This window comes from Phyllobates terribilis, unplaced genomic scaffold, assembly GCF_046119375.1.
Source record: "Phyllobates terribilis strain yellow unplaced genomic scaffold, ASM4611937v1 Scaffold_1__5_contigs__length_1240528914, whole genome shotgun sequence".
Lineage (NCBI taxonomy): Eukaryota > Metazoa > Chordata > Amphibia > Anura > Dendrobatidae > Phyllobates > Phyllobates terribilis.
In genome coordinates, this window is record NW_027362761.1 from 900,504,505 (window position 1) to 900,527,573 (window position 23,069).

The 23,069-nt window shown below is 40.4% G+C and overlaps 1 protein-coding gene and 1 long non-coding RNA gene across 2 annotated transcripts in view; one reads left to right on the plus strand and one right to left on the minus strand.

Moving 5' to 3' along the window:
- Window positions 1-23,069, plus strand: part of ETNPPL (ethanolamine-phosphate phospho-lyase) — a 47,649-nt gene that overhangs the window by 14,111 nt on the left and 10,469 nt on the right. Inside the window, exons 2-9 of the mRNA XM_073640946.1 lie at window positions 6,414-6,532; window positions 6,683-6,842; window positions 11,136-11,210; window positions 11,304-11,397; window positions 12,304-12,420; window positions 17,740-17,822; window positions 18,966-19,191; window positions 20,330-20,484. Of these exons, the coding sequence (XP_073497047.1) occupies window positions 6,414-6,532; window positions 6,683-6,842; window positions 11,136-11,210; window positions 11,304-11,397; window positions 12,304-12,420; window positions 17,740-17,822; window positions 18,966-19,191; window positions 20,330-20,484 (1,029 nt within the window). The remainder of the gene's footprint in view (window positions 1-6,413; window positions 6,533-6,682; window positions 6,843-11,135; window positions 11,211-11,303; window positions 11,398-12,303; window positions 12,421-17,739; window positions 17,823-18,965; window positions 19,192-20,329; window positions 20,485-23,069) is intronic.
- Window positions 6,972-23,069, minus strand: part of LOC141154668 (uncharacterized) — a 62,996-nt gene continuing 46,898 nt past the window's right edge. Inside the window, exon 3 of the long non-coding RNA XR_012247459.1 lies at window positions 6,972-7,316. This is a non-coding gene — a long non-coding RNA (uncharacterized lncRNA). The remainder of the gene's footprint in view (window positions 7,317-23,069) is intronic.

Below are 23,069 nucleotides of genomic sequence, written 5' to 3' on the forward strand. Positions count from 1 at the left end.
TTTGTGGTAGGGCCTGACCAGTACTCATCCCTCCCCCTCCCTATCTAGGGCCAAGCTCTAGGGTCATCCCGGGTTTATTGTCCTGTTCGGCGATAGGTGTGGAACCTATATAGGGACAGTAGAATAGGCACGATGATATTAGATCTGCCTAGGGGTCTCCACTCCCCCTTTCCCTAGTGTTTGGGCTTCCTTCCCCTCTTCCCTTCATGTTGCACTTAGTCTTTCCCACACCTTGCGTGACAGGTACCTTGTAAGGGTCCGTTTTCATGGGCCGATCGGCAGCATGATGCAAAATCTTTACCGATTAGCAGTCATTTCAATGCATGTTAAGACCAAAGAAATGATGTGCTCTGAGTGATCTGTAATAGATCTTCAGTACACATAGGCTGTCATGGTTCTCCACAGCTTGGGTCTTGTTTATACAGGACAATGCACCATTGAAAAAGATGATTTTTTTTGTACAGCACAAAAGATATTTTCATCTTATAGATGAGTATTTTGCTCGTTCATGGGGTGATCAGCAGCCTATTTACACAGCAAAATAATCATGAACTGAGCGGTTTTAAGAATGCTCGTTCACAGTTCTTTGTTGTTTTTACAGCAAGAATATTGCTACAAACTTATAGGGTATGTGCACACGTTGACTATTTTGCATCTCTTGGCAGGAAAACGTAGCCTTGAAAGAGTTGGATTTTTGCCTGCGTTTTTCACCCATTGAATGCATTGAAAAGACGCACAGAGAATTGACATGCTGCAGATTTTTTTCCGCACCAAATCCGCAAGTCAAAAATAAGCAACGTGTGCATGACACTTCAGGTTTCGCATTCTCTTTGCTGGCATCAGGATAGCTTCAGGTTTTGCAAGCAAATCTGCATAGCAAAAACGCACCAAATCTGCAACGTGTGCACACAACCCAGAGTAAAGTCTTGCTGTCAATAGTGATGGAGCTGCAGAAAGCAGATGTGATCAACACATAAAAGAAAGTGTAAAAAACACATACAGTACAAAACATCATGGAAACTTGTCACAATAAGATGAACTCAGTGTCTTGTTTCTTTGCATTTTTTCTTGTTCTGATGTTTAAAATTCTGCTGTCAACAAAAGAGGAAAGTTTGGCTAAAACTTTTGGACTGCTTTCTAGCAAATTTCCTGTTAAGAGAAAGACTGCAGTTTTTGTCTAGTCATTATCCTCTGTGACAGATGACTATAGTTGTTTAGTGCCCTACAACCAGTGTGAACTGGTTTTGCGAGCACCAGGCTAAACGCTGAAAGTGTTCAGAGTCTGAAAGTGACAGGAGACGAGAGACGTTCTGCATTGTGACTACTATAATATTTATGGTCTTACATTTCAGCCTCATTGGTTCCTGAGGAAGTAAAGCCCAGTGATAGCTTGGCATTGTGGCACTTACTATATATTGATACAGCAAATTACTTAGACCCTGATTCATTATTGCCTTTGTGCCTGTTTTTTGCCTAGTTTAGTGTGCTTTTGTTTTTTTATTTTTTACACCCAATTCATTATTCTATTTGCATTCTTTTTTGTGTCTATTTTGAGTTTTCCGCTTTGTGGGGGGAGTTTAGCAATTCCAGATGTTTTTGCCTGATTCATCAATTGCAACATTTTAAAAATTTGGAGCAACTCCACTCCAGTCCCCTCTGGTGTATTTTTGAGTGCACCAGTAATTTTGTGCATTTTGCAAAACGTGCCCTAAAAAGTTGCAAAGTTTGCGGCAAAATTCATTAACCGGATGCACCATTTTGAAGAATTTGGCCCAAAAACTAGTAACAAATACCACAACAGAAAAAAGGAAAGTTACTTAAAAAACCCAAATGATGAATCAGGGCCTTGGTTTCAAGCGATTCCATCTACAAATTAAGACCATGGATCCGATTCATTATTGCATTTGTACAAGCTTTTGTCATGATTTTTTTAGTGCTTTTCATTTTTTTTTTGTTTGCACGGTATTTATCTTTACTCTTGCTCCTTTTTTAAGTCTATTTTATATGTGCTTGTCTGTTTTCCTTCTGTATCTTTTTAGGTCTCCATTGTGGGCAGAGTTTAATATTTTGTGATGTTTTCGCCCTATTCATTATTTAGCAACTTTTCAAAAAGTCATAAAACTGCTGCAATTTTTTTTTTGCTATTTTGCGAAACATGAAACTATTAATGCTAAAAAGTAACAAAAAGGGTTAAAGACAGAAATATAGAACGTGTACGCTATTTTTGAAAATTTGGCGCAAAATATGGCAAAGAATACCACAAGAGAAAAAAAGAAAAGTGACTTAAAAAAACACAAATGGTGAATCAGGCCCCATATGCTTACATATATAGTTTTATTAGCTTTGGAATGTGGAAACTGGAGAACCCGAAGGAAACACACCAAGGGAGAACATACAAACTCCTTACAGATGTTGTCCTTAGTGGGATTTAAACCCGGGACCCCAGAGCTGCAAATCAACAGTGCTAACCACTGAGCCACCGTGCTTGATGAACTGGCTTTAAAACACTCATGTCATGATTATCTTGCAGTGTAAACAGGCTGCTGATCACCTGATGAACGAGCAAAACACTCGTTCATCAGGTGAAATTATCGTTTGCTCATTGTTTACTGCGGCCTGTCTGTATAAAGAGGCTATTAAACAACTGCCAATTGGGTAAGGTTTACCGATTGGCGGTTGTTTGGTGCTGCCGGCCAGTCCATGCAAACTGACCTTTCTTCAGTGTAGATACAAAATAAATATTTACATCCAGTAACTTACCACTGATGTCTCATCTGATTAGTCATTTTCTTTGTTTCTTTTACATCTTGCCAAACCTTCATGTCAATGTCTTAAAACTGATACATTCCTTGTAGAGTTTGCCGTACTGATCGCTTTGCACGTGAAAAAGTCACATATATACACATTTGTTTCAAGAATAAGCATCCCCTTACACTGTGCTGATCCAGATATGCACCCACTCAGGGGTGGATTAAGAGTAGCAAGGGCTCCGGGCAGTTTAGAAGGCGCGGCCCCACCCTACCCCCCCCCCCCACACACACACACACACCTGATGTATCATGTCACAAGATCCCCTGTGATAGATCATGTGATAGTTCACGTGAAATTAATTTGGCACAATATTAATATATTAATTATAATAATTTTTTTTAGGCTGTGTGCCCACTATGCATTTTTTAAGCGTTTCCGCAGTGGCAATTCCGCTGCAGAAACGCTTAAAAAAACGCTTGGTAGAAGGTCTACTATGTTCCCCAATGATAATCCGCATGTGCTGTGTACATGCTGTGGAAATTTCCGCTGCGGATTATCATTGCGGAAAAATCCGCAGCACTACCAATTATTTTGCAGTAGAGCGGCCATTGACTTGCATTGGAACGCATAATATCCACATCCACATCACTACATGTGCACATGCGGATTCCATGCGTTTCAATGTGCGGATGGTACCCGGGTCTGGAGGACAGGAGACTCTCCTCCGGACCCGGGTACCATAGTACCTGTAAAAAAAATAATAAAATAAAAAATAAATATTATACTTACCTTCTGATGGCCACCGGTGTCTTTATCCGATGCGTCCTGGCTTGCCGGCAGCTCGCGGTAGACTAAAGGACCTGTGGTGACGTCATTTAGTCATGTGACGGGTCACGCGACTTCTGACGTCGGCAGGCCATCAGAAGGTAAGTATATATTTTTTATTTTTTACCATTCTTTTACGGTCACACTATATAAATCCATGCCGGTTGCATGGATTCATATAGTGTGACCAAGCTGTCAAGCACTTTCCAAGAGATGCTAAAATCGCTTGGAAAGCGCTTGATAACCCGCATGCGGAAATGCATGTGAAGAACACTTCACATCCGCTTGTCCCTGGCAGGAAAAACGCATGTACAATCCGCATGTACAATCCGCATACGTTTTTTCTGCCAGGTAGATGCAGAAATGCTCAAAAAAAAATCCGGAGCATTTCTGCATCGTGGACACATAGCCTTACATTAATTGTATGGCTTAATATTGAGCACACGTAGCCATCTATACACAGCAGAAGGCCGCACGTAGCCATCTATACACAGCAGGAAGCCGCACGTAGCCATTTATACACAGCGGGAGGCCGCATGTAGCCATCTATACACAACAGGAGGCCGCACGTAACCATCTGCACACAGTCGGAGGCCGCACGGCGCCATCTATACATAGCGAGAGGCCGCACGTAGTCTTCTATACACAGCGGGAGGCCACACGGTGCCATCTACTATACACAGCGGGAGGCCGCACGGTGCCATCTATACACAGCAGGAGGCCGCACGGTGCCATGTATACACAGCGGGAGGCCGCACGGTGCCATGTATACACAGCGGGAGGCCGCACGGTGCCATCTATACACAGCGGGAGGCCGCACGGTGCCATCTATACACAGCTGGATGCCGCACGTAGCCATCTATACACAGCGGGAGGCCGCACGTAGCCATCTATACACAGCGGGAGGCCGCACGTAGCCATCTATACACAGCAGGATGCCGCACGGCGCCATCTATACACAGCGGGAGGCCACACGTAGTCTTCTATACACAGCGGGAGACCGCACGTAGCCATCTATACACAGCGAGAGGTCGCACGTAGCCATCTATACACAGCAGGAGGCCGCACGGTGCCATCTATACACAGCAGGAGGCCGCACGGTGCCATCTATTCACAGCGGGAGGCCGCACGTAGCCATCTATACACAGCGGGAGGCCGCACGTAGCCATCTATACAGAGCAGGAGGCCACACGTAGCCATCTATACATAGCAGGAAGCCGCACATAGCCATCTATACACAGCTGGAGGCCGAACGTAGCCATCTATGCACAGCGGGAGGCAGCACGTAGCCATCTATACACAGCGGGAAGCCACACGGCGCCCCCCAGATACAGAGGGAGGCCGCACGGCGCCATCTATACACAACGGGAGGCCGCACGTAGCCATCTATACACAGCACGAGGCCGCACGGTGCCATCTATACACAGTGGGAGGCCGCACGGCGCCATCTATACACAGGAGGAGGCCGCACGGCACCCCCCCCAGAGACAGCGGGAGGCCGCACGCAGTCACGCACACACACAAACATATACAGACATATACATACACGCATAAACACATTTGAAATACAAAAATACATATAAACAGACATCACACAATGATATCTGCCTGCACACACACACACTCACTCAATCACACACACACACACACTCACACACACGCTCACCATCCCCCGGCTCGGCTCCAGTCGTCCAGCTTCTCTCCGGTGTAGCAGTGCAGGCCGGGCGCGCACTGCGTGATGTCACACTAGCAGACACGGCCGCGCACAGGGGGACAGGCCGTGCGCCGCTGCTGGGGGAGCGGTCCGGGGGACGCCCCGCCACTGTCTGCCGGTATGTGCCGCGGCGCCGCACATATTATAATGAGGGCAATCTGGCCATGGGCCCCCCGCAGACCCGGGCCCCCCGCAGACCCGGGGCCCCAGGCGGTAGCCCAGATTGCCCTCATTATAATCCGCCTATGCACCCATTATTAATATAGAATTAGCCATTATGCAACCCACCATTCTTATGAATCAATTAGCCACTCTACTCGTTCCACCAATTCATCACCGGTCACTCCTCCATCTTCAACCCCCCAACACTGCTCTCCTCCTGCTCCCCTAATTCATTATACTTTCAAATCTTTTCCCACCCCCACCCCCCAATTCCTTATAATACATGTCCTCTCTCATATCTCCATTCATTCAATTTAAAGAAAAAAAAGAATCACCTCTCTAGACAATCCCTGCAGCTCTGCTTCCTTCCTCCTGTGGCCAGCGGGTACCTGCTAAATGATGTCATCGCACAGGCTGAGATATAGAGAAAGCGCCACCTGTAGATTCTCTATTGCCAGCAGCGGAGCTACAAGAACACTACTTGCCCGGCAATGTAGGCCACCGCCACCAATGTTAGCAAAAACTATTATAATCAGGGCAATCTGGCCATGACCTCTCCCAAGGTCCAAGTGCCAGGCGGAAGCCCCGATGGCCCTCATTATCATCCGCCCCGGTATGAATCCATGCTGTATGGATCTGTAATAGAGTGCCTGTATACTGCTAAAGGCTCATATTGTAACTCATATGCATCCAATTTTATATGCATGCCATGTTATGAAGCAACTCTTTCCTATAAGTAATTACATGGCAGCAGATAGTCTTATAGACGCCATGTACCACCATATAGGATCTGTGCCATGTGCCGCAGTACTTACCTTAGCAATGAGCAAGCATCTAACACCGTGGAAAGAGTGGTATGGTTTTTACTGACTCTAGAATTCCAAAGAACATATTTTATTTTTTATATCAGAGAGCAGCACGGATAATAAGGTCTTTAATTGTGTTATTTGTTCCCTTTCAGACCATCCTGCAAGGTATTTTTTGCAAAAGATCCAATTAAGATTGTATGTGCAAAAGGGCAGTACATGTTTGATGAGAAAGGAGAACGATACCTGGACTGCATAAATAATGTTGCTCACGGTAAGTCTATCAATTATCTATAAGGGAAAGTCAATCTACACATATACACACTAGACTGTCTAACACAACTGTTAGTATGATCTCATTGGATCATTGTGTGCTTTTGGCAGCACTTCCTTATGAATAATGCATTTCTTTCCTCACTTGCAGTCGGACATAGTCATCCCGAGGTGACAAAGGCTGCAGTGAAGCAGATGGAGTTACTGAATACAAACTCTAGATTCCTGCATGACAACCTTGTCCAGTATGCTGAACGCCTAACAGCCACCCTGCCTGAGAAGCTGTCTGTTTGCTACTTTGTGAACTCAGGGTATGGTTGAAAATAATATTTCAAGTTTTCTCAATGCACCATACATTTTGTTAAAATATTTTTAAAAATGGAAAAACCACTGCAAAGTAAGAATGCATTTAAACATCGAAATAGTTTATTTTTATCAATTAACAAAATGCAAAGTGAATGAACAAAAGAATAATCTAAATCATGCAATATTTGGTGTGACCACCCTTTGCCTTTAAATAGCATCAACGCATCACTTCGTCTAGCTACATCTGCAGACAATTTCTGAAGAACTCAGTGAGGTTGTGCCAAACATCTTGTAGAATTAACCACAGATCTTCTGTGGATGTAGGATTGTGGAAAGTATCTTCATGTAATCCAACACAAATTTGATGTTGTTGAGATCAGGGCTCTGTGGTGGCCATATCATCACTTCCAGGATTCCTTGCTCTCCTTTACACTGAAGTTCTTAATGACTTTGGCTGTATTATTGGGGTCGTTGTCTTGCTGTAGAATACAATTGGAGCCAATCAAACACCTGAATTGTACTTATATTTTTGAAAGCATTCATACTTTGAAGCATTTTTCTTCATCTAAATGAAGATATTTATGGGATTATTATTGACATTACTAACATAATTAAAGAAACAGCTTCACAGGGTGAGATAAAGTCTTCTTCAGTTTTTTCTCGTCTCTCCACCACAGCTGTAAGTCTTGGGGTATATTTGCCCTTTTACCAAATCTGAGTGGTGGTATCAGAGGTCCATAAGAGAGTACAATTCTGGGGCTGTCATTTGCCAGCTGAGGCTCTGACATTAGAAAGTGGTGAGATTTATCCACTGCAATGTGGCAAAAAAAATTATTAATTGAAAAATGTCAAATTTGGTAAAACAGAAAAAGCACTAGATAAACCCGAAAATCCTGAAATAAGGTCACAAAATGGGGCGGGAATGTATGTTAACCAAAAACATTGAATGACTTTAGCGCTGTCTCTGTCACGTTAGTCATATTTAAAAAGTTAAAAATACCCCTTTATCACCCCCTAACCCTTTAAAGCTGAATAATAAAATTGCCTATTTGGATATATTCACATGAATGTATTTTCAATCGGTGCTGTCCGTTTAAACAATGGTCTGCACATTAACATTACACTGAACAATTTAAAAGAAACTCAACAGGTAATACATGCTTTCCGATCCATGGGCAGCATGTGTCAGACAACAGCTGGATGATTTCAGACATATATTTTTCAGACATATATGTTTCCGAGAAAAACATAGTTTAATAGTCACCTGGGACAGAGCCGCACTGGAAACTAGTCAGACATGCGGGCCCTGGCGGCTTCTCCCTGCCCACTCCCATTGAATGACATGTCTCTTCCTGTGTGCGTGTATAGGGAGAGACCTGTCACTTCAGGGCAGCAGGCAGGGAGAAGCCACCAGAGACCCACCTGTCTGACTAGTCGCTCAGTCCCTGGGACCTTTTAAACAATGTTTTTCTCCGAAACCCAGCAGCAATTGAGAATGAAACATAAATGGCTGAAATCATGCAGCCAGTGTGTGATAAATGCTGCCCATGGATCAGGCAGTATGTATTAGCTGTGAAGTTCCCTTTAAGCCAATGGGCTCACGCACATGAGAGATTTTGCACATGGACCATTAAAATCACAACATACACTAATCGTATCTATTTTATGGATGAGATAAAACTTGTTTTAATAGCTGATCCTTCACCTATCCATGTGGTAGATGTATGTACAGAGCTGCAAACGGACCCAGTCATGTCCCCAATTTGTAGACAGAACTGGTCCAGGAAATTGCGCAAATTTGAGCTTTGGGTGGCAAAGAAAGTCTCATCTACAATATTCACCCCAGTATTCAACCTACACTTATAACTACACAGTTTACTGAAACCATCGATAAGGTTTTACAAATGATTCTGCTAGTCACTGAGAAAACCAGATGGTAATAGAAATATAGGCTAACCCTTTCCTAATATTGTTTTTCTTCTTTGTCAACCACAGAGCATGTGGAATGTCAAGACAATAGAAAACATCTCTGCTACATAGTACCTAAGATAATTAACCTCAATAATATGCTAAAAAGTGACCCGTAATCTACAATTATATATTTCCTAACCAGTAGCCTGCCCCCATCCCCCTCCCGGGGTTAGTTCACACAGACAATTAAAGAGGTCATTTCACTTGCTCAAAACAATAGAGTTAAATACCTTGTAAAAGTCCCTGAGATCCCCTGATTCTGTCTCTCTTTTTCCATTTTGAGCTGTATCGCTCTGTTGTAGAGATATTCACATTTATTGATTTCGTAGCACAGTAGCACAGTATGTGAAATCTCTACTAACTGGGCGATTATTCACAGTCTTCTCTAGGGGTGTGTGTGCTTCCCTCCTCCTTTCCAGATGCTGGCAATCACAGCTCGGGAGCTGACCTAGCAGTCTTGGAAGGAGAGGTGATGCACCCACGTAGTAAAGAGCCTAAAGAAATGCCCTGTTGAGCTACAAGTAGAAATTTCACATATTAACTCCAAAAGCAACAAATGTGAATATTGCTGCAATGGAGCAACGCAGCACAAAATGGGAAAAATGGCAGAATCAGGGGAACTTTTACAAGGTATTTAACTCAATTTTATTGAGCAAGTGACAGGCTGTCTTTAACCTAAATAGGCTACAATGAGCCCAATCAGCCCAAAATAATTAATTTAAAGTGTAGATTTATTGTAACAATCCAAGAACATTTTCTCAAATATGGCTTACAGTAGAGCAATCATATAAATGTGCCAGTCTCTGAGTCTCTTTATTCAAGTATAGCACTAAAATAAAAAAAAGCAATAGCAATGTGTCAGAAATAGTTAAAGTAATCTAAAAAGTGCACATAATAAAGAATATAAGCAAACACAGTTCTTTATATATTATCTGTGGCTTAGGGGTCACACCCTCAACGTGAACAGGCCTATGTGAAATGTGTGTGTTGAGGGTGTACCCATCCCCTAGGCCACTAGTAAAACTTTGTTTTCTTGATGTACATATATTAATACTTGATGTCTACTGGCATTGCAAAGCAAAAAAATATTTTCTTGAGTAGTACAGCTGGAAAAAAATTTGTTTCAGGCCAAGCACGTGCACTATACATATTATTTAACAGCTCATATAAGAAAAATAGCAACCAATTGTCTACATATCATAGTGGCAGACTATGTGACTACTATGGAGTGTTCAAAGGGAGCCCTTAACATATGGGACCAATGTAACTACAGAGGAACTACATTATTAGTAGCCAGGGTGTGGAGAATTGCCCCCAAAAGACATAAAGGGAAAAACAAACTCTATTTTTTTTTGTCCTGGATGGTAAAGCTCAGCAATATATTTAGAGCCAATTTGATACTTGTTTGGAGATTCCGCCAATTGTGGCAGGAGTTACATATGTATAGGCTTCACTTATTGAAAGAGGTTTTAAAGGGTTTAAAAACACCACCACAGTGGTTCACTGGTTGTGTGAGGTATTGTAGGTCAGCACTGTATCAGCTAGGATACAATAGCTGATATAATCTATGAACAAATGTGACACTGTATGGGGAAGAGTGCAGCCATGGTCTTTTAGTCTGGCCTCTTTTACACGGGGATGTCATTGAACATAATTGAGGACAGGAACAGATAGACTTTGATATACTCAGTGCTCAGGGGTTGCTTTAAGGCAAAATCAGGAATAAAACATATAATAAAATGTTACCAACTACTGCAAATATGTAACACAAATCTACTTTTTTTGTGATATCAAGCAGAGTATTGTCATATATATGATGGGCTTTACATCGTTGACTTGCTAGTCTAAGGTGGTGGTCACACAGTTCTAGTGCTGTCCATGAAAAAACTGACTGCACTAAGAAAAATACAATTTAATAGGGTTGCTCAGGTAACTGTTTTCTTGACAAGGACCGAATGTCCACGTGAAGAAAATTGCAGCATGCGCTATTTTCTTCCATATTTCGGATGAGACTCGCCTACTCAAGTCTATGGGTAAACCCAGATTCCATATGGATCACCCGTATAGCATGTAATTTTTATGGATACATTGCAATTCTTTAAAGTAGGAAACTGTATTTGTTCTTGTAAATTTTAATAACTACAGCTGTATAACAACGGATGGCATCCGGATGACAATACCGATGAAAAATCGCCCTTTTTTCTGGATGAAAAACGGATGTTTTTTTAATACGCGAGTGTGAATTTAATTCTCGTTTTTCTGAAACACTTTTCACAAAGAGTACATAAAGGTATTACACCCCTTGTTTGTTCAACTCTCTCTTGCAGGTCAGAAGCAAATGACCTAGCTTTACGTTTGGCACGCCAATTCTCTGGACGGCATGATGTGATAACCCTTGACCAGTAGGTTTTAAATGTCATTATACCGGAGAACGTTCACTTTTGTTTGCTTGGTAAGTTTATTTTACATATTACACTTTTCATTTGTTGTTTTAGCGCCTACCATGGACACGTGACGTCTTTGATTGACATAAGTCCGTATAAATTTCAACAGCTCGGAAAAGAAGCCAAAAAAGAGTATGTTCATGTGGTGAGTGTTTATTAGCACTTCCATTTAGTAGCATTATTCTATTTTCATAATCTCAACTCATCATTTAGATTGCAACTCATACTTACAATTTGAAATGCTACCCTTTAATAACATAATTTACTAAAAGATGGGTTTATATAGTTCCCATTGATCTGAATGATAAATCAGTCTTCAGTATGCTCTCAAATTCTAGAATGATACCACAAGAGTTTTATCATCGTTTTTTAGAAATGTGTTCCATACTTCATAAAAATTAGTAATTTTCCATGAAACTTATTCATTTACATAAGCAAGCAAAATAACCATTTTCAGTTCTAGTACTTATAAGTTTGTATTGACACTTACCACTTTATCTTAAAAATGTAAACTTATTCCCAAAATCACATGTACAAACTCTCTAAGCTGTCATCCCGTCACCATACATTTGCTGTATCTAGAACGTAGCTTCTACTGTAAGGAATGATGTAATGGAAAGGGGCCAAGCATCCTTTATTATGGTGTAGAGAGCTCATACCAGGAAGCAGCATTGTGCCTGTGTGCTAGTTACTAAGAGGAGTGATGATCTGCAGGATGGGGCTATATTCAGGGGCTAAAAGGAGAAATATACTGCAGGGGTGTGTCCTGTATACAGGCGACAGAGAGGAGAGATATACTACAGGGGGCTGAGAGGAGAGATATATTACAGGCTGGAGCTTTTTATACACTGGATAAGAGGAGAGATATATTAAAGGAGGGGGCTCTGTGTACAGGGGCTGAGAGGAGACACAAAGGTACAAGAAAGAAACTTTATGTTAGGTTTAGTCTGTTTATTAACAATAAGTACGCATTTACTGTGTTTTGTTAAAAAAAAAATGTGATTATGGGAATAATCTTTTAAAAGAACTAAAAAAAATCTGCATGTTCCAGGCTCCTTCACCTGATACCTACAGGGGTAAATACAGAGAAGACCATCCTGATCCTGGGGCAGCATATGCTGATGAAGTAAAGGATGTCATTGAAAAGGCTCATCAAAATAATCGACAGGTTAGTGTGGAGACATTAACACTCTCCTAAGATATACAAGTTTTCCATCCTTTGTATCTACAGTATGTGTTTATATCTATAGCCATGTATCTATACATGTGCGCACAGAAAGCCATACAATATTGATGAACTCCCAAACGATTGACCAAAATCCAGTATCATTATATACTATCCCACCTCAGTTGCCTCACTTAAACATCCACAGACTGGACATATTTTTGGATGGTGTTATATGATTTTTTGGTTAACAATGACAATCTGTTTCTACCTTTTATGCAACCGTTCAGTCAGTCAGGATAAAGGTATACTAGTTTTGACTAGCTCACTAGCCTTTGTCATTTCACTGTTAGAAAAGCTCTATGGGCACATTATATTTTGGGGTTTTTGTTATGTCAGTAGTCATGACCCTGGTGTGTACAGCAGAAGTATACAGGATACAGCTGTAGGGGTGACCTTTACTTGGATAGCGAAGTACTGATGACCTGAATACATATAATATCTGTCAAATAAAGTAGGCATGTGGAGAGAAGCAGTGTCACTCAAGTTCTTTTTGTCAAAATACTTGGTGAAAATGTCTAAAAATGTTTGTACAACACATAGTTGCAAAAAAAAACCAAAAAAGTGACTTTTGCCATTTTTACGCCAGCCTCACAAACTTTTTACAGAGTGGTTGATTTTTTGGGAAAGGGCATAGCTTAGCTTGGTCCAACAGATTTGTTATCATTTACGCCTCAAAAGTGGTGTAGATTACAGCGGATATGTACTCGAATCCATAACTGGAGTTCATTTCTGACTCTAGCTCATGGATGGCCACATTCATTAAAAGTATTGTACCTCTTAATGAATTTGTCACATTTTACGCCAGACCTGAATCAGTTTAACCCACACCTGACATCCACATTGGTCTCGTTGAATTTCCCCCACCCCCATATAACGTTTAACTAAAAGTCCTGTTTGCGTGACACTCATGTAATGCTTTGGAAGCATCTAAGACAGGTTTTCTTGATATTTGATACATGTGTCATTAGTTAAACTGAAGCCAGTAGGAGAGGTCTAGCCTGGAGTGTATTCTTACTCTGTACATAACTGACCTGGGGGGATAAATGCATCATAACACGCTAAGTATTAAGAAATGACTTAAGCGGAAAAAGAAAAAGAGTCAGGTTGTGATCACAATTGGTGCAGGTAGTTTAAAGAATGACACCTTCTTTTACGTGTCTCTCCTAGGCAGAAACACTAGTATTCTGTTTAACTTGTTTGCTTTTTTTTTAGGCTTAAAATTCCTGTTCCCCCGGTTAAGGGTGTTACCCATCCGAAAATATTTAACAACCACTGCTCTTTTGGGATTGGATTTATTATTCTTTACTGGGGTATAAATTTTCCAAGTATGTTAAGGAAATGTTTCTACACATCTGCTAAAGACCAACAGGATATCCTGTGATCTGGTTTAGGCCCTAATAATGAGTTCTTCTCCTGCCAAGGGCTTTGGCTTTACAGAACAGAATGTAATAGTCATATGCTCCTTGGAACATTCATAGCATTCTGTCATCCATTATTTCATTAAGTAAATAAAATACTACATTTTTGGATAATTAAACTGCATTACATGGACCTTATGCCTCAGATGTGTAGTTCACTTGTTAATTATTCAAAATATTATCAGGTATCATAATAAAATTAATAGACTAAAAAAAATTATAAGTATAGTTTGCTATAAGATTAAATAAAATTGATAATTGCAACTATGACCATTGGGAAGAGAGTAGCACATTACGGGATTTAAAATATATAGAATGCTAAATGGGTGAGTTAAGGTAAGTGCCCACGTAGCGTTTTTCAAGCGTATATGCTGCAGAATTTCCGCAGCGTAAACGCTTGTGAAACGCTAGGTTATCCGCCCCCCATGGTCCCCAAGGGGATTCCGCAAGTTCTATGCACATGCTGCGGATTTTTCCGCAGCGTTTTTGATGCGCGGAAAAATCCACAGAATGTCCATTAATTTTGCGTTTCCGCAAGCGGAATTGCCTTTGCAATGCAATAAAAAACGCAAGGCAATTCCGCATGTGGAAATCGCACGATAAACGCACGATAAACGCGTGCGGAATTCCACATGCGTTTATCCGGGAGAGGACATGCAGAAATGAAGCAGAAAATTTCTGCTTCATTTCCGCAGCGTGGGCACATAGCCTTATAGATAGATTTAGGTGGATACAATGATTTCTTTATGTACTGTTTATTCTTTAGACCTCATAAAAAGCCTTTGTCATAGGGACAGAAAGACTTGCATTCATTGCAAGACAAAGGGATGGTTATGAAACACAAGCCTTGCTATCCAGAACACTTGTTACATACTCTTCTACTAATCTTATGAGACTGACATAATGTTGTGCTATACTTCTTCTACTCTGAGGAATTTATGGATCGACCTTACATAACCTTCTTACTAATGGTCAGTTTTTCTTTTTCCCTTTTCTCCCCTTTACATATTGTAGGTTTTGATGACGTTACCCAGTTGCTGACCAAGCTGTGCTAAAGACTTATATCTCTCCTTTGGATTTCCCCATGATGTTGCACTGTAGTGACTCTCTTCAACTGTATAGTGTATATATTCATTTATTCACAGCTTTGTGTTTTCAGATTAGGGATGATGATACTGAACACCAAAAATGTGTTATAATTTACACTAAAACAATATAGAGGAAATGTGTAAATTCAAGACAAAATTGACAGAAAGGGTGATTGAAAAGTCTTCATATAAAGGGAACAGTAGGTCCCATGCTTTTTGGTTTGGGTTTGTGAATTGGTTGCCTTAGATTGTCCTCTTAGGTCCATAGAACTCAGCCTACTTGCTTTTACACAGTAGACAGTTCAGGAAAATCAAGGGATTGCGCTGAATCCACAGAAGATGATAATCAATATATTCATAAATGAAAGCTTCTTTTTAGTAGGTGAGAATTATACACCGCATTTTGGACGCAAATTGTCTCCTACAAAGGGGACTGTTTGTCCCTGAAATGAGTTGTATGATTATCATCTGCAATATAGAAGCTTTCATTTATGAATATATTAAATATCATTTTCTGTGGATTTGGCTCCTTCCATGACAATCCTATACTTTTTCTTGAACTGTTTATTGTGTCACTGACCACCAGCCCCAGGCAGAAGGGATATTGAAGAAGAAGAAAGCCTAGGCTTCCAGCCATTGTATAATTTTTGATCAGCCCTGATGTGTGTTATGCTCTTAGTATAACCCAAAAAGGTGACAGTCAACCAGACATCAAATCTAATTTGATTAAATATACGAAGTGTTGTCCTATTCAGTGTGGTCTTTGGGTCACATCAGAAATCTGTAGCTAGCGACTGGACAGGAGCCTGCTTCTTACCTGATGACTTCCATGGCTGTTCTTTTGATTAGCCAGCCTGGTGCACTATCATATGTGCATCATGGTGCAACAGTGACATCGCGTCGAGCTAGCTAATCAAAAGATGAGCCGCTGATGCCATCAGGTAAGAGGTGGTTCTCGGACATCCCATCCAGTGACCACAGATTACTGACGAGCCCAATGGACCGGGTCTTGCGTATCAAGAAATTTGAACAGATCTACATTACACATTGGGCTCTTCGGATCTGACCATAAGTGTCGGGTCAGGTGAGAGAAGGATGGCTAATTGTATGCAAGGAACAAAGGGACAAAGACATGTTTCTAATTGATGTCATATTTTCCCATACAAACCTTCTAGTGAAATAATGGGACCGCCATATTTCCGAGCACACTATCAGCGTCCTAGTCACACCAAACACGACTATGATTTATCCATAATTCGGATTAATATTAAATTTCTGTGGTGTCCCAAGGTCAAAAATCATGGCACTCGAACCCACAGAAGCTAACATGTCCCACGATTACCGATACATCCATGGCTGGTGTTGATTTTAGATTTTTATCAATATGATATGGAAATATAGCATTTCCGTTGCCATGTGAGGTCTCTGAGACTAGAGACCTAGAGATGACCCATTTTTCTTAGGGACAATTTTCTTCACCTTTGATGTAGCAACTATTTGCTAACTAGGAAGTTACACAGTAACAGTTTGCTCTTTCAGAAACTGTCAGCTACTTGCTAATTGTGACTCACAGAGGAAAAGCTGACAGGTATCCAGTGATATTGGATTTATTTACCTAATCCATAACTCCTCCATAACAGCATTAATTGCAGATTCCATAACAAAGGCTTGGCTAAATAGCGCTGCACGATTTGTTTTAATTAAAATGATGAACACTATGATGGAAACCTGATGTTCCCGATTATGGTTAATTGGATATGGTGGGCACCTTAGGTATTCATGTCTGGTATCTGTCATTTCCACAATTTTGTTGGTTTGCTCTTATTACAGAGCAAAACAAAACAAATTGTTAACACGCATGTAAACAGTGTCTTAGGGAACCCATCATCATTCTACACACAACATCTGATAGCATCCATATGTATTTTCAATGGAATGGCAGCTATGTAGAGTATGTTTTGCGAATAAGGTGACCTTTCCCTATGTATGGAGACTTATGAATCACATAATTTGAGCATGTATTTTTAACTATAAAAACTGGATTAAAGCTATTTTACAAATGTAAAGGGCATTGTAATGACTTAAAGAACATATGTGATCCTTTACTGGCGTACATTTACCTATTAGAACTTAGCTTGTTTGTAATGCATATAAATCATATGTACTCATCTTGTACTCTTGAGGGACTCAAGTCATGTTGCATTGATATTATTTTATATTTTACCAACAATTAAAATCATTAAAACTGATGGTGAAAATCCACATAAAAATATATAATTATAGCTATATACTTCATGATTTTTTTCTACAGTTGAAGGCTTAATAATAACTTTTCAAAGAAATATTATTACTATGAAGAATAAAACTGATTATTTTATATTACATAACCTTGATTTTCCCTTCCTAGAACTAGGAAATAATCAGTTGTTGTTAATGAAAGGGGTTTTTTTTTTGTAGCAAAGAATGAACTAAACCGACACTTTTTTATTGTTTAGCGCTCTTGTGCATCTAATGAAGGTCTTCTTAGCTGAAGTCAAGTGACATACAGGACATTACTGAATATTGGTGGTCCTCTTTACCAACCTTCCTGCCACCAAACTGACTTTATGATGGGATTTAGGATAATATATTTATTATTTAGGTATTTTAGATTAATTATTTTGCAGTCAAAAAAAAGGTTACACACCCTGGACTGAAGACGTTTTACTAGAGTCTACAAGAACATTGCCCTGACCTTCTGTTCTTTGATATAGATTTCTGCATTCATTGCTGAATCCATGCAAAGCTGTGGAGGTCAAATCATCCCACCACCTGGCTATTTCCAGAAAGTCTCAGAGTACGTACACAGTTTATGGTTAAGTATTAAAAAAGTTCTGAAAGGAAATCTAGATTATACCCAATAGCATTATGTCCAAAGCTTAACGATCATGTCACTGAAGAGCCAGTTACATTAGGAAGCATGTGTGTCTCTCTTGAGTCCAGCAATGCAAAAACTTTCTATTTTCATTTAGAAACTATCATCTGAAAATGGCATATTATTTAAATCAGAATTGCATTATAAACATATTTTTGGTGAAATATTCCAGTTTTCACACTAACCTCTGTAGCAAAAAGGATATGAAGGTTTCCTGTTTTGTGCTTCTTAGCTTTTCTACGTAGACTATAGCAGAGTCGTCAAATAACCAATAGAGAGATGGATTTAATGACAGATAGCTTTATTGTACTGCTAGGGGTGCAGATAAGTTAGGAAAGCCAAATTATACACCAAATAGATTGATAAGACTCTTTACACAGCTGCTCCTCTGTCACCCCCTGGCCTCTGGCGAGGGGCAATACTGTACCACTTCCCGGAGGCTATAGTAGTTTATTGATCTTTTTATGTCCATTAATTTCCATTCTTTGCAGCTGCCCTAAAGAGCACACACCCTGCTGCATTGTGTACGTGCACAGACATCCCCGAAAGGTTGGGTATGCTATCAGTATGCCTGCCCCCAGGAGAACTCCTAAAAATAAAATACAACAAAACAACCAAGGCATTTTTTTCTCCTGTACTTACATTTGACTGGTAAATTTCCTTTAATGTTGCAAAAACCTTATATTTTGAAGAAGACTTTAAAGGTTATTGCCCCAATAAGCAATTCTGAAGGCAATTTACTTTGCTGACCAATGGGATCTACTTATTTCTACTACTTCCACTCATAAACCTTCCAATCCAAATTTTGAAAAACTTTCTTGACTGATTCTTGTGTATATTTTACTTTGAAGACTTGTACAGATGACATTTCTAGTCAGAGCAGTAAGATTAATGTTTAATAGCCATGCATAAATTTGCCACAAATATAGTTTGAATGTAGACATGGCCCATCAATGTGATGATTTCATCACTACAGGCTCCATGCCCTCTGCTCACAATCCCTGATAGCTTTTTTATTCCTCTGTCATATTTCAACATTTGATTCTTGTATATCTTTCTTTTCAGGTATGTACATAAGGCTGGAGGAGTATTTATAGCTGATGAAGTTCAGGTTGGATTTGGACGAGTTGGAAAACATTTTTGGAGTTTCCAGTTACAAGGTGAAGACTTTGTGCCAGATATTGTCACCATGGGAAAGCCTATTGGTAACGGGCATCCAATGTCTTGTGTTGTGACAACCAAAGAAATTGCAGAAGCATTTGGAGCGACCGGCTTGGAATACTTTAATACGGTAAATTTGTGAAAAATGTAAAAATTTTACATGATTTGAAAGCTATGTATGCACTTGAAAAGTCCTTCTATATGGTTATTAAATTACTGCTATAGTAAGTTACTATTATCATCTCATATACAGTACATATGCAAAGTGTGTCGAATTACAAAGATTCTTAAATTAATATTTTTATAATAATTAAAAACAGACAAAAGAACAATACAGCTTATACTCCATCTCATTAGTTTTAATGTATTAGTATCTTTTACATTGAGCTAATAATAATGATTTACATAAAGATCTGTGCAGGGTTGGGTTATTCTCTTTAAGGGTTGTTCTAGTCTATGCATTACAAAAAATATAAATAAAAAGATTATTAAAAAAGATTATTATTACAGGAGCGCACAGCTCCTCGGGTTGTCGACTTCCTGGTTGCTGGGGATTAGGGCAGGCGCTCCTGCTTCAGTAATAGTACAGGCCATCGGCATTGTCTTGCTGTGGGCCGGAACAATGGCCTCTCAATGTTGTTATATGAGGACACTTTGCAGCATTGAAAGTGCAGTGGGGTTGAAGCTGGCTGAAAAAAAGACCACTGAGGATGTTCTGCCAGCGCTGCTAGACCACAGAGTGGGTTGTCCCCTTGGCATCAAGCAGTAAGCAATAGAATGTTAAAGTTGAAATAATGGGAGAACAGAGGCAAATTTGAACTATAACAAAATGATTGCGAAGTTGCATGATAATCAGAAAATAAGTCCAGTGTTTCAAATGACCATTATAACTTTTTAAAGATAACCTGTCGTGTCCTAAATACTTTTAACCTACAGATATAGGGTTAATCTGCAGGTTAATAGCGTTACAATGCCGCCTTACTGAATGTGCAACTGCTGGGAGAAAATGAACTTTATGCCTCCGGTTTTCAGTCATAGAGGCGTGCCCGGAGAGTGACTGGTGGCCCTTTGATTGACAGCTCACTCTGCAGGCCATCTGTGCATAGTGAGTCTGATTCTGGAATAAGCAATAACAATAACAATATAACAAAAGTTATTTTATAGGACAGCTCTCAAATAGCAAGTCAAAAGGCCTCACATATTGCCAGTGATTATTTTAATCAATTTTCCGTAACTTTTGGTAATACTGATCTCTGTTACTTTTACAGTTTGGAGGAAACCCTGTGTCTTGTGCCATTGGCTTGGCAGTGCTTGATATTATTGAAAAAGAAGATTTGCAAGGAAATGCTACCAGAGTGGGAAACTATCTTGTAGAGCTACTGCAGGAGCAGAAAGAAAAACACCAGATGATAGGCGATATCAGGTAACTGCTCTCTGTAAAAGTAATCTGCCTTGATGCTAAAATAGATTTCTAAAACACCTTGCTGCAGGGCAAGGTCACCAGCTGTTCCTCTGTTGGTCATATTTCTCCTCTCCCTCCTACTTTCCATAATGACTGACTTTTAATGACATAAGTATAGCAGCAGCTCGTCACTTCCCGAATACAAACTCATACGCTCACATGTGGAATGAATGGTATGATTGTTAGCATCTGGCTGCCCTATAACTATGTTCAGTATCCTCTAATCAAGAAATGGTAACTCATAATAATGATTTATTTCAGTCTTAAATGTTCTGTTCACATGTGTGCCCGAGACGCTTCATTCAGTGGAAAGCAATGGAAAAATTCCTTGCAAATATATTCGACAATTACTTTGGAAAAACAGCTGGATGTAATTTTCTTTCAGCTACGTAGCAGAGACATTTTCTTTGAAAAATTCAACTATGAGCACTATGTAGTCATTCTGAATCCTCCATATGACAAATGCCTTGATATGAACTACATGTTAGTGAATAAATCCACTTAAAAAATCCAAGGAAATTCGAGGCACCAGAAAACTTCTTATAGGGATAAAATATAACTTTTATTCTGTCTTTAAAAGCATTAGGCAGTAGTTACAAATGAGGTAAATAAATCAAGCAACGTTTTGGCCGTGATAGGCCTTTCTCACGCCAAAATTACAAATTACAAAAAGTCAGCCATAACAATTTGAGTGTAATCACTCCTGTCAGTGTATAGCACTGAGCTGCCAGGAGTGAGGTCACTGGAGTTCAATCAGCTGATGATCAGCTGGGAGCTCCGGTGACCTCACTTACTGCACCAGTGCTGCGTGAGAGATTTCTCAAGCAGCAGTGCAGTATGTGAAGTCACCGGCGCTCATCAGCTGATTGAACTCCAGTGACCTCAGTCCTGGCAGCTCAGCGCTATACACTGCCGGGAGTGATCGCGCTCCTGTCAGTGTATAGAGTGCTGCCAAGTGATCGGATCACTGTGGGACACCTGCAATCACGGCGTATAGGTGAATATAAGGTGTTTTTTATTTTAATATTGATTTATTTTAACTTTTTTTTTTTTTTACACTGAGCACAGGCACCGGCTGAAGAGACTACTTCTCCCCTCAGCAGAGCCTGGTCTTGCTATTATCAGCGGAAGCGGCTGTAGGCTGATGGGAGGAGTTGACATGCTGCAGATTTCAACACAATGACAATCCTGACAGGAAAATTCCTGATCATGTGCTCAGCACTTCAGGATTGTCATTGCATTAACTGGCACAAGGATTCCCTAGCATTTTTGACATGGAAAAAATGCCACAAAAATGCGCCAAAAACTCAGTGTGCACACAGTCTAAGACTCCTCTTTCTGGATAAATTAAACTGCTCACAAAAAAAGGTTTGGAAAGTTCTTCCAAGTGTCTGAGGCTAAGTGCCCACGATGCAGAAATGCTCCGGATTTTTCCGGAGCATTTCTGCATCTCCCTGACAGAAAAAACGCATGCGGATTTTACATGTGTTTTTTCAGCCGGGGACAATCATTTGTCACACGTTTTGCACATGTGATTTCGCATGCGGGTTGTCAAGCGCTTTCCAAGCGATTTTAGCATCACTTGGAAAAGTGCTTGACAACTTGGTCACACAATATAAATCCATGCAACTGGCATGGATTTTATATAGTGTGACCAAGTTAGTTAAAAAAAAGATAAAAATGGTAAAAAATAAAAAAAAACTATTATACTCACCTTCCGATGGCCCCCGGTCTCCTTGTCCGATGCGTCTGGTCTCCCCGGTGTCTCGCAGTTGTATAACAGGACCTTCTATGACGTCATTTAGTCAAGTGATAGGTCACACAACCGCTGACGTCAGCGGTCTCGTGACCCGTCACATGACTAAATGACGTCACCGCAGGTCCTTTTAGACCATCGCGAGCTGCCGGGAAGCCAGGACGCACCGGAGAAGGAGACCGGGGGCCATCAGAAGGTGAGTATAATGTATTTATTTATTTTAAATTCTTTTTTTTTTACGGGTACTATGGTACCCGGGTCTAGAGGACAGTCTCCTCTTCTCCAGATCCGGGTACCATCCGCACATTGAATCGCATAATATCCGCATGTTCACATGTAGTCATGCGGATATTAAGCGATTCAATGCAAGTCAATGGCGGCGAAAACGCTGCGATAACGCAAAATAATTGGTAGTGCTGCGGATTTTTCCTCAATGATAATCCGCAGCGGAAATTTCCGCAGCATGTGCACAGCACATGCGGATTATCATTGGGGAGCATTGCAGACCTTCTACCAAGCATTTTTTAAGTGTTTCTGCGGCGGAATTGCCGCTGCGGAAACGCTTAAAAAACGCATAGTGGGCACACAGCCTTACAATGAGTGCACATAGGGGAAAAAGCCCTTCTATCCTAGGATGCAAGTCTCAGCAAGATAACACTATCATCTATGTACGTCATTGTCTAAAGGTGCCCATACACATCAGTCAGATATTTGTTGGATAAACACTAGTTTGGTTGATAGCTATCTTTCATGACTCCGCCATGCACACGAATGCTCACCAAGGAGAACA